Source organism: Hyperoodon ampullatus (assembly GCF_949752795.1).
Source record: "Hyperoodon ampullatus genome assembly, chromosome: 11".
NCBI classification, from domain to species: domain Eukaryota; kingdom Metazoa; phylum Chordata; class Mammalia; order Artiodactyla; family Ziphiidae; genus Hyperoodon; species Hyperoodon ampullatus.
This window is the reverse complement of record NC_136924.1, coordinates 19,030,064-19,043,049: the sequence shown is the minus strand read 5'-3', so window position 1 is coordinate 19,043,049 and position 12,986 is coordinate 19,030,064. Positions and strand designations below refer to the sequence as shown.

At 37.7% G+C, this 12,986-nt stretch overlaps 1 protein-coding gene across 6 annotated transcripts in view; it reads left to right on the top strand.

Annotated features, from left to right (window-relative positions):
* Positions 1-12,986, top strand: part of CEP83 (centrosomal protein 83) — a gene marked incomplete at its 5' end in the record, with an annotated part of 75,593 nt that overhangs the window by 60,911 nt on the left and 1,696 nt on the right. For 5 of the 6 annotated variants that reach the window (XM_079715467.1, XM_079715469.1, XM_079715470.1 and 2 more), the window contains one exon: positions 11,185-11,288. In XM_079715467.1, coding sequence (XP_079571593.1) covers positions 11,185-11,288 — 104 coding nt within the window. Of the gene's footprint in view, positions 1-11,184; positions 11,289-12,986 lie in introns of those variants that run through there. The other variant, XR_013811155.1, reaches the window with a different exon arrangement.

Sequence of the window (12,986 nt, the reverse complement as noted above, 5' to 3'; positions counted from 1 at the left end):
ATACACCGAGGGGAGAATAGAAGCCATGATTAATTCCTGCCCTTGATGACCATATAATCTAATTGGAGAAATAAAATAGCATGCAGTACCTAAAGAATCTATTAGTCATTTCCATGTGATCTGTGTGGACACTAAAGTTTGAGAACTACTGTGCTAGAGAGAAGAAAGCCTTAAGACAGGGAGACTAGTCAGGAAGCTATTTATAATAATCTTAAAATGAGGTAAGAAGGCTGGAATTTGGGCTTGCAATATAGAATGAAGGTGAAGGATGACTCCTAGAAGTATTCCAAAGGAAAAAATTAACAGAATATAGTGCTAAATAAGAAGAAAGAGAAAAATGTGAAGTATTTTAGCTATGAAAGGATACAGAGGAGTTGTCATGATGGAATAACTACCATGTGTCAGTTGAGTAGAAAGAGAAGATACGTTTGACTAAACACATGTCAGGTATGAACTGATGGCAGTGCATCCATATAGACATGTCCTAGACTTTTTTTTTTTTTTTTTTGGTCTGCACTGTGCAGCATGTGGAACTTCCCTGACCAGGGATCGAACCCGTGCCCCCTGCAGTGGAAGCGCAGAGTCCTAACCACTGCACCACTAGGGAAGTCCTGTCCTAGACTGTTAAGTGAGGTATCATGTAGATTACCAGAAATAATGGAATGTAAAGCGTGGAGATCAGTAATTCAGCTTAGGGATGTATAATTAGACACTTGAGATTTGAGAACTGTTGAAGAATAAAAGGACTAAGAACTAAGTTGACTTGGAAAGAGGAGCTGGACTTAGTAGAGGAATGGTCATAGAAGTAGAAGCTATGGTATGGTGTTATAGAAGCCACAGGAAAAGAAAGGAATCAAAGGTAAATGGTCATGATTATTGAAGAGAGTTCATTGAATTTGGCTAGAGGTTGATAAAAGGAAAATTTCAGCTTTGATTCTTGCATCAGTATTCTTTTGATTTTTCTTTAACTCTTTTGTGTTGTAATGTGTGTAACACTAAGGCATCCATTTGATAAACCTGTGATTGTATTGGACTGATAAAATCAAAATTACAATCATTTCTTTTTTTGTTTTTTTCTTTTCGGTGTGCGGGCCTCTCACTGTTGTGGCCTCTCCCGTTGCGGAGCACAGGCTCTGGATGCACAGGCTCAGCAGCCATGGCTCCCGGGCCCAGCCGCTCCACGGCATGTGGCATCTTCCCGGACCGGGGCACGAACCAGTGTCCCCTGCATCGGCAGGCGGACTCTCAACCACTGCGCCACCAGGGAAGCCCCCTACAATCATTTCTTACAGCCACTTTCTCCTCTGGACTTTCATTTCTTTCACTAGAATATCATTCTTCCAGTTACTTAGTCTTCAAACCTTTGATTCATCCTCAGGGCTCCCTTTCCCCAAATATAGTCAGTCACTGTATTCGTTTCCTAGGTCTGCTATAACAAATTACTACAAATTGTGTGGCTTAAAACAACAGAAATTTATAATCTCACAGTTCTGTAAATTAGAAGTCCAAAGTCAAGGTGCTGATAGGGCCATGCTCCCTCCAAAGGCTCTGGGGAAGGATCTGTTCCATGCCTCTCTCCTAGCTTGTGGTGGTTGCTAGCAATCCTTGGTGTTCCTTGGCTTGCAGACACATCACTTCAATCTGTGCCTCTCTCTTCACATGGTGTGTGTGTCTGTCTCTATATCCAGGTTTCTCCCTTTTTATAAGGGCACAAGTCAATATTGGATTTAGGGCCCACCCTAATCCAGTATAACCTCATCTTAACTTTACCCTTTTTTCAGATAAGGTCACTCTGGAGTGTTTTCCAGCACCAAGAACCCATTGTCTAATTCTCTGGATACCAACTGGGTGCCAATAATTCAATTAAATTCTGACACTACATCAGATTCCACAAATTAAAGGGTTCAGCCTCAAGACCAACCCCATGTCAGGTGTCAGGTCCTTAGCCATCTGCACTGCTGACCAATGACTATAAATTGGGGTTCCCATAACACCCCCCACCCAGGTTCATAGAACTCAGAAAAACATTTTACTTGTATTTACAGGTTTATTAGAAAGGATACAACTCAGGAACAGCCAAATAGAAGAGATGTATAGGGCAAGGTATGGAGGGGGAGGGGTGCCCTCTCTGGGAGTGCTACCCTTCTAGCAAATCAATGTATTCACTATCCTGGAAGCTTTCCAGGTATCCTTGTTCAAGAGTTTTTAATAGATATCATTGTAAGTTTAATAGATACCACTCCCAGAAGTGGAGGGTGGAGAGTGGGAGGTGGGAATAGTGCTGCAAGTTCCTACCTTCTTACCACTTGGTCTTTCTAGTGACTAGCTCTATTTTGAGATTACCTAAGGGTCCCACCCTAAGTTAACTCATTAGTGTTAACTCAGGTATGATTGAAAAGGGCTGGTTATGAATAGCAAAAGATGCTCCTATGACTCAGGAAATTCCATGGGTTTTAGGAGCTCTGTGCCAGAAGCCCAGGGCAAAGACCAGATATATTTCTTCTTATATCATAGTCACATTCTGAGATTCTGAGTAAACATAAATATTTGGGAGACACTGTTCTACCCAGTATAGTCGCTAGAGCCTGTGAATTCTTCCTTTATAATGTATCTAACATTTTCCCCACCTCATTTCTTTTTATTCTTATTGCAGCATCCTAGCTCAGACTCTCTTCGCTACGAGGTTTCTCTATATTCGTTTAGTCAGTTTACTCAACAGATTTATTGAGAACCTACTATGTATTATACCAGGTACTGTTTTATTCACAGGGATAAAGAAATAAAGACTATGCACTGAGGAGCTTATGTTGTAGTGGATGGGAGACACGGAGTAAAGAAACAAATGTCAGGTGGAGATGCGTGCTAGGAAAACTAAGGGGGATAGAGGGCATTTATATAGGTGATCAGAGAAGCCTCTGATAAAGTAACGTTTGAGCAGAGACCTCGAGGAAAGAAGGGCGAGGCCATATTTTGTGTGTAGGGGAAGAATGTTCCAGAGGGAATAGAAAGTAAAAGAGAGAGGCAGGAGTCTGCTTGGTGTGTTGAAGGAATACAAGGAGGGAGACCTGGGTAGCTGGAATGGAGAGAAGTAGTAGGAGGCTAGGTGATGTAGGGGCTTTTCTTGGTTTTTATTCTGAATGAGATAGGAACACAGTGGAGAGCTTTGAATTGAGAAATGCTATAATCTGAATTATATTTTCAGGAGAATCTCTGGCTGTTGTGTAGAGGGGCAAACAGGACTCAGGAAGACCACTTTTCGGTAGTTCAGATGATGTAGAGAACTAGTAGTAGATTTGTGGTCAGATTCTGTATGTATTTTTAAAGGTAGAACTTACAATGGTTATAGGGTATTAAAGAGATAAAGATGACTAAGGTGTTGGGCTTGAGCACGTGGTTAAAATAGAATTGCTGTTTACTGACATGGGAAAGACCTTGGAAGGAACAGGTTTAGGGATAAAATAAAGATGCCTCTTTTGGACACATTAACTCTTTGAGATGCCTATTAGACTTCCAAGTGGAGATACTAAGCATTCTGGTGAATACATGAATCAGGGCTTCAGGGAAGAGGACTAGGCTAGAGATATAGATTTGGGACTTGTCAGCATGTAAATGGTATTGAAAGCAGTGCGATTAAACGAGGTCACCTAGAAAGTGAAGGAAAACAGAAAAGAACAGGTTTGAGGATTGAGTTTTGAGGAATTCCAAACTTCAGAAGTTGGGAAGTTAAGCAGGAGACTGAGAAGGAGTGGCCAATATGATAGGAAAAGAACCAAGAAGGTACTAGATGCCAAATGAAGAAAAATGCTTCAAGAAGGATTAGCTGTGTCAAATGACATTATAGTGTCGACGAAAAATTAATCAGGCGACCTAAGAAAGAATTGGAAAATTGTATTCAAGACAAATTTGAGGGTTAAAACCCAAGAAGAGCATCTCAGAAAGCTCTGAGAACTGTCCGCCCGTTAGAAGTCAAGATACAGTTTATATAAGTTTTTCGAGACAGAGGGCTGTACATTAAATGACCTGTTATTGACAGTTTACAAAATCCAGATTTTAGTGCCATTGTGGTAGGTCATGTGACCCTTTATAATCTAGAAGGAATGTTCTCTTTTAAGGCATTGTCTTGTTGATGCGAGGAGAATGTTGCTGTTTATGGTTGAGCAGGTATTCCTGCTGATGGGGGAGGTTTGGTCAATGCATAACGCAGATACACAAGGCACAATGAGGGGAGAGAGGAGGCCAAAGCGCAGAGAAGAATTTTTATGTTTAAATTTTTCTTGTCTTGCCATAAATACGAATTTTATTTCACAGTGGTTAAGATGATAAAATAGTAAGATGAAGACTAAGAATCCATTTGACTATATGGTAATTGGTGGTGGCTTTGTCAAGAGTTGTTTCTGTGGAGTAGGTATGCAGGTCTGATTGAGGTGGAATATAGTTTGTCGAAGGAATTTTGTTGTGAAGAACAGAGAACTGGGGTAATAGCTAGCATTGTGGGAGCAAAGGCTTCTTTTAAGAAGGGAGAAATTATAGGATGATTCAGTAGCGGGGGGGCAAATGAAGGGATATCTTTTAGTAGGCAGAAGGGCATTAGATTCAATTCAGAGAGGGAAGGGATAGAAACACAACGTATCTATTGTACCTGGAAAAAAGACAAAATATATGATTGTAAGTTCCTGATAAATTCATGGATGTAGTGGAAATTCTCTACTGATTGCTGCTATTTTCTCAATGCAAAAAAGAATCTGGGTCACCAGCTCAGACTGTGAAGAGTGGAGGTCTAACAGATTTGAGAAGAGACAAGAAGTTGTGAAAGAAAGTAAGAGTTTGGGAGAGTGATTGGATTAGGGAAATTAGTAGGATTTCCAGGTACCAACAGGGGGGCCCATTTGAAGTTAGTGCTGGTTAATTTAAGGTGAGACCGGTCAGCGCGCGCGCGCGCGCGCGCGCGCGCGTGCGCGTGTGTGTGTGTGTGTGTGTGTGAGTGTGTGAGTGAGAGAAGGAGGAGGAGGTTTGGGTCAAGATAATGAGGGTGCTTTAAAGAAATGATTATAATGTTAGGGTCTAAGGCATTCATTGGGTCTACTAGTCAACCAGCTATCTAACTCTTTTGCTGCATTCTAACTCAGTTCCTGGCAAAGAGTAGTGCTCAGTGAATGGTTAGTTGTTTTTACAGTGATGAGGATGAGGACAACATTGTCCTGAACCCTGTCTTCAGGAAGCTTATCTCCAGATTTGCCTCTTAAGAGGCAAACTTCAGAGTCCATCCTGTACACTGATACCATATTAATCTTTTCAAAACAATGCTTTCACCCATCAGTTCCCCTGCTGGAGAACCATCAGGGCAATCCACATTCCTATAGAATTACAGATTCTTCTTAATTCATTTCTTATCCTTTCTAAAAAAGCCTTTTCTCAAGATTTTGTATTTTATGACTGGAATTCCCTTCAGAAATCCCTATATTTTGTATTAACTATGGTTAATATAGGGCCCAATTAAGTGTGCACTCTGTGTGTGTGTGTATGTGTAAATATACATGCTTAAGATTTGGAGAGTGAAAAAATTCGTATTTTACTACAATTTAAATGAGCAGTACAAATGGAGAAATAGAACTAGATTTTAAGATTGCAGGTTTATATAATCATATAATAATGAAGTATTAAGCATTTGCATCTTTAAAATGTCTGTTAGTTGAACTAAAATACCTAAAAGGAGCATATGCTTTTGATAATGACAGACTAGGAAATATGTGGATCAGCTCTCCACATGAGAGCTAGAAGAATCAGACAAAATATTTTTAAAAATATCTCCATGGAGGGCAGTGAAGAATTAAGAGGCCAAGATCCTGGAGAGATGGGAAACCTGGAGAGGTGAGCTCAGCATCTAGGGCTGCTTTTCCCTTAGAGGAAGCTGCCAGTTCTAGAAGAGACAGCTGAGAGGCTGAGAAGTGAAGCAAAGCTTTTGACAACCTCGTAGGGCTTGGGGACCAAAAATTGGAGTTCAGAATCTGCCAGAGAGAGGGTCTCAGGTCTGAGTCTACTAGTGCTTTGGGTTGAGACCATGAAGGGGTATGCCCTTGGACTAAGAGTGAACTAACTGCAAATAGCCTGGCCCTTGCAAGTACTGAAGCAGAGCTTCAGATAATTTGTCCTTATAATTAGATTAAATTAACCCCTGTTCTTAGTGTTCCTAGCTGCCTGCAAGAAACAAATGTAAATCTGCTTTAAGGGAAATTAGCATTGTAGGCTTCAGTTATTTCCTCAGTTTTTAAAATGTAATGTCTAGCTCTAAATAAAAAATAAACAGAGATACTACTGCACATCCATTAAAATGGCTAAAATCCAAAACACTGACAGAACCAAATGCTGGTAAGGATATGGAACAATAGAAACTTTCATTTATTGCTGGTGGGATTGTAAAATGGTACAGCCATTTTGGAAGACATTTTGGCAGTTTCTTACAAAGTTAAAACATAGTCTGGCCATACAGTCCAGCAGTCATGCTCCTAGGTATTTATTCAGATGAGTTGAAAATGTATGTTCACACACACACAGAAAAAACTGCACACAAACGTTTGTAGTCGCTTTATTCATTATTGCCAAAAGTTGGAAGCAAGCAATATGTCCTTCAGTAGGTGAAGGTTAAAAAACTTTGCTATATCCATACAAGAGCATATTATCCAGTGACAAAAAGAAGTGAGCTATGAAGCCATGCAAAGACATGGAAGAACCTTAAATGCATATTGCTAAATGAAAAAAGCCAGTCTGAAAAGACTATATACTGTAAGATTTCAAATATATGACATTCTGGAAAAGGCAAAACTATGGAGACAGAAAACAAATCAGTGATTGACAGTTTGTGAGGTAGGAAGTAGGGATGCGTAGGTAGCACACAGGGAGTTTTTAGGGCCGTGACACTATTCTGTGTGGTACCGCAGTCGTGCATGCAGGACAGCACACGTGTGACAGAACCACAGGACTGAGCAACACAGAGGGACAATGTAAACGGTGGACTTTAGTTGATAATAATGAGTCAATATTGGTTTATCAATCGTAACAAATTTGTATTAATAATAATAATTTTAAAAATAGCTGCATGAGGAAATAACATTGAAAATCAAGAGAAGTAACAATCAATATAAAGAAAGCCCCCATAGGGGATCCAGGTAATGGAGTTATCAGATACAGAATTTAAAATTGCCATGCTGTAGATGCTCAGAAATAAAAGAAATGCTTGAGAATTGACCAGAAAACTAGAAAACATTTTTTTAAATGGCAGGTTTAGAACTAAAAAACACAGTAACTGAATTATGAACTCTGTGAATAGATTTAACAGCATCCTCATCTGCCTCCTCGAGGCATGAGCAGAAATCAATGAAGCAGAGGTTACACAATAGAGAAAATTTAACTTGCCAAGAGCTGATCAATCTGAAAAGATTGATAAAATGGCTTCTCCCCCAACTCCTCATAAAGTAGGTAGGTAGGTAGGTAGGTGAATAAACACAAATGGACAATATAATGAATGAAAAAGGGGTATCACTATACATCTTATAGATATTAAAACAAAAAGACTATTATAAGAACAACTATGTTAATTATGCAATTTTGATGAAATGAACAAATTCCTTGAACATCTCAACAAAACTAATACAAGAAGAATTAGGAAATCTAAATAGCCCGTGTCCATTAGGGAAATGGACTCCTTAATTTAAAACCTTCCATAGAGAAAATTTGGTATTTATATATATGTATTGCAAAATGATTACCACAATAAGTCTAGTTAACATCCATCACCATACATAGCTACAGAATTTTTTTTCTTATAATGAGAACTTTTAAGATATCACTCAGTAACTTTCAAATATGCAATGCAGTATCATTAACTATAGTCACCATGCTGTACTTTACATCCACGGGACTTACTTATTTTATAACTAGAAGTTTGTACCTTCTGACCTCCTTCACCCATTTCACCCATCCCCCAGCCCCTGCCGCTGGCAGCTGCCAGTCTGTTCTCTGTATCTTTGAGCTTATTTATTTTATTTTTAAAAGATTCCACATGTAAGTGAGATTGTGGTATTTTTCTTTCTCAGTCTGGTTTATTTCACTTAGCAAAATGCCCTTAAGGTCCATCCATGTTGTCACAATGGCAAGATTTTCTTCTCTTTTATAGCTGAATAATATTCCAGTGTGCGTATCACATCTTCTTTATCCATTTATCCATTGATGGACACTTAGGTTGCTTCCATGTCTTGGCTGTTGTAAATACTGCTGCAATGAACATGGGGGTTGCATATGCCTTTTCAAGTTAGTGTTTTTGGGTTTTTTCACTAAATACCCAGAAGTGGAATTGCTGGTAGTTCTATTTTTAATTTTTTGAGGAACCTTCGTGTTATTTTCCATAGTGGCTGCATAAATTTACATTCCCACCGACAGTGCATGAGGGTTTCCTTTTCTCCACATTCTCACCAACACTTGTTGTTTCTTGTCTTTTTGAGAATAGCCATTCTGACAGTTGTAAGGTGATATCTCATTGTGGTTTTGACTTGCATTTCTGTGATGATCAGTTCTTTCTTTACATACACAACAATTAGAAAATAAAATATATACCTTTTATATTAGCATAAAAAATATAAAATATTTAGGAACAAATCTAATAAAAGGCAAATATTGCTAAGAAAAACTAAAGAAGACCTAGATAAAGGGAAACTATACCACACTTGATTTGCAAGACTCAATATTATTAAGATGTCACTTCTTCCCAAACTGATCTGTAGATTGAATGCAATCCTAATCAAAATTTCATTAGTTTTCCTTGTGGAAATTGGAAAGTAGATTCTAAAATCACATGAAAGTACAAAGGACTAGAATAACCAAGGCAATCTTGAAGAAAAACAACAAAGCTGGAGGACTTAACACTACTAGATATCAAGATTTACTTTAAGCTACAGTCATTAAAACAGTGTGGTATTGGCATAAGGATAGGCAGACAAATGGAACAGAATAAAGTCCAGAAATAGTATATGAACACCTGACTTACCACAAAGTACCACTGCCTTTCAATAGGGAAAGGATGGTCCTTTAAGGATGTGGAGTCAATTGGTTATCATTAACCCAACCTAATTAGATAAAAATGAACCACAGACCCAAATGTGACAAGTAAAAAACTAAAGCTGCTAGAGAAAAACCTGGGGAGAAAATCTTAAGATCTTGGGATAAGATTTTTTAAACAGGACATAAAAAGCACTAACTGTAAAAGATATGGTTGATAATTTGGATATTTATAAGGACTTCTTTTTATAACATGACACTCTTATGAGAAAAAATGTTACCACACACTGAGAGAAGGTCAATCTGCAACACAAATATCTGACAAAGGATTCATATTCTGAATATATAAAGAACTCCTACAAATAAGAAACAGATTACTCAAAAAAAATTTTTTTAAACAGGCATAAGGCAAGCAGTTGACAAAAAAAGGATATCCAGATGGTTAGTATGCATAAGAAAAGGTAATCACCCTCATTAGATAACAGGAAAATGGAAATTAAAGCTACAGTGACATATTATTCTATTCCACCAGAGTAGCTAAAATTTAAAAAGACCGACCACACCAAGTGTTGGTAAGGATGTAGAGCAATTAGAACTCTCGTATATTGCTGGTGGGCATGTAATTGGTAATTAGTTAGAACCACTTTAGAAAACTGACAGTTTTTACTAAAGATAAAACACATGTATACTGTATGACTCATTCCTGGGTATACACTCAAAGAGAAATGAGGACATATATCTACCAAAAACATATTCAGGAATGTTCATAAAACTTTATTCATAGTAGCTTCAAAGTAGAAAACAATTCAAATTCTTATCAGTAGGAGAAGGGGTAAAATATAATGGGTTTGTAAAATGGATAACAGCATAACAGTAGAGAGGAACTGTGACATGCAATAACATGGCTTAGTCATAGGGATAAAATGTTGAACCACCACCAAAAAATCCAGAAACAGAAGTGTATACAGCGTATGATTTCTTTTATGTGGGTAGGTGAATGAGTAGACGGAGTCCTGAGTCACCTGTACATATATACATACTTGTGCTAATAAAGGACAGGAGGGTGGTTCCTGGGCCAGGGTAGGCGATGAATGAGCTCCACCTGTAAGCAGGAACGTGAATAAATCTCGCAGTATTGAGTGAAAGAGAAAAGCCGTCTGTAAAAGAATGTGCACTGTGACTCCATTTGTATGAAGTTCAAAACTACGCAAACCTTAACTACAGCTTTGGAAGTTAATTAGTTGGTTACCTTTTCAGAGGACAGAGGGGGCAGAGATTGAAAGGAGGGAAGGGTAGGGGCCCTTCTGGTACGGCAGTGCTCTTGACCTGTGAGGTCACAACACCAGCATTTGCTTCGTGGTTTTACATTTTGCTTTACGTTTACATTATGTGCATTTTTCTGTAAGCCTGTTATACTTAGGTAAAGAGTTAGAAACCAAAAATCTAAAAGGTCCGTAGCTACTAAGTGACTGTCAACACTTATAGGTGTTTTTCTGTAAAAAATAAAAACAACCTGTTTATAAAACTGAAAAAGTATTACCTTTTTTCATTTACTACTTTTGCATTATACATAGATTTTTCCATATTAGAAAATTTTCCCTTTGTGAAGGTTAAATTTTTTTCTTTTTAATATTTAGAAAGGCATGCTTTCAAACTGAGAGGCATCCATAATCAATCTTATCTGTCTGATCCTTTAGTTTACTACTTTGGTAGCAATTTATCAGTTGCAAACATGCTTTTAAATTTTAAATTTATAGTTGTTTTAAACCCATGATAATCTTCTGGGAAAATGAAGTCATGATTGTGAGGTGACAGGCAAACTCATTAGTAAAATTTCACTCCTTCACTTCCTAGATTTTTTATTTGCACAATTTCCTTATTGATACCAATTTTCTGGTTTGACATTTATAATGGTTCTGTTTGTCACGTTGAGGATATGAGGTAGATCTGTGTTTTATTTTCTTTAAAATTTTTAGTAAGCATCATATCTACTAATCTTTGCTCCTAGTATTCCCTGAAAATACTCATCTCTAAGTAAAATTTTTTGGTGAGTAAAATATTCACTATATAGCTTTGTTCCAATAGGAGAGTATGTATTACCATACTTGCTCATATTAATTGTTTCTCTTTTTCTAGAGAAAATCTCTTCATGAAAACAAGTTGAAGAGAATGCAGGAAAAGGTAGAAGTCTTGGAGGCAAAGAGAGAAGAATTAGAAACAGAAAATCAGGTGTTAAATAGGTAATGTGTTTGTATGTATACATACCCCATGTGGCTATTTTGATATTATACAACTTTGAGTATAATGCACTTGGGTTTCTTTTAAAATATACATTTAAAAGAATTCTAAAACTATTCTTTAGACTCCTAATTCATTATCTTTGCTATTTTTTTTTTTCTGATTGAATGTTTCTTCAAACCAAAAGGTCTTTAACACATGCATTTGTATTACAGTTGGGACTGACAGGAGAGGTCAGTCGCTGGCTTTGGTAGCCAGGAGTGGTGTGAATCCTTGCTGCTGAGACAAGACAGTTTAGTGATTACGAGTTTTTAAAATTGTGGCCACAACTTTGAATCAAAGTTCAGTTTTTTTATTTTTTTGGTATGGAAAATATTATTGGGCAGTAGCTTCTGGTTTTTCATTTACATCCAAGCACAGCTAATAATCTGCATCATTAGCATTTTTGAGCAGAGAAGATTTACCAGATTAAGTTAGTGGTAGTGGCATTGTATGACCCATGTGATTCAAGTTAATAAAATCTTTTCAAATTCAGGTAATTAGTAGTAGTCTTCAGCATTTAGACAGTATCAGACTTTTCTGTAATGGGAATTGCCTGTATAGCAAGCAGTGATGTTTTATAATGTGCACTGGTCTTCTTGGGTATAATTATTACCAAAATGTGAACAGTTGTGTTTTTTTTAGAACATCCAAGAGGTTTCTAGACTGTGGAATAAATGCCAACTTTATAATACTCTCTGTTCCAAAGTAAGAAGTCACCAAATTCATTCTAAAACAAAATTCAACTTAATATTTCAAAATTAATGGTTATGGAGGAGGTGTTACCAATTCAAGATTGGGCAGCTATGGCACAGATCGCCTAGAACTTCGAATGGTTTTGAAACTATATTTGATTACTGGTGTGATTGATCGTCAGGAAATTTATGTCCAAAAAAGGTGGTGATCTGTGAAAATTGACCGTATTTCACCTACAAAAATGGCATTCATAAGATTCAACCTAGGGCTTCCCTGATGGTGCAGTGTTTAAGAATCTTCCTGCCAATGCAGGGGACACGGGTTCGCACCCTGGTCCAGGAAGATCCCACATGCTGTGGAGCAACTAAGCCCGTGTGCCACAACTACTGAGCCTGTGCTCTAGAGCCCATGCGCCACAACTACTGAGCCTGAGCTCTAGAGCCCGCGAGCCACAACTACTGAAGCCCTAGAGTCTGTGCTCTGCAACAAGAGAATGCACTGCAATGAGAAGCCCACATACTGCAATAAAGAGTAGCGCCCGCTCACTGCAACTAGGGAAAGCCCATGTGCAGCTACGAAGACCCAACACAGCCATAAATAAATAAACAAATAACTCCCTTTTTAAAAAAAAGATTCAACCTGGTATTTTCTCTATTTCAATTTGATTCCTGCAGTAAAATAAGGCACGCTTTTGGTTTAAGGAGTCTCCTTTTAGTTTCAGGATTCGTGGGTTGGTGGAGTAAAGTGGAAATGAAAGTAAAAGTATCAAAAGATTTTTAATCTTTGATGAATTGGCAAATAAAACTTTAAAATCAGTTGATAGCCTGCACGGCCAACAATAACGCATATAATTAAGATGTCATATCATGTTTCTGTTTATCTTTCTCGATAAACCAAATTTTATGTGTATATTATATATAGATAAATCTTATAATTTAGAAATCCTTCTCTTCCAATTAAAATTA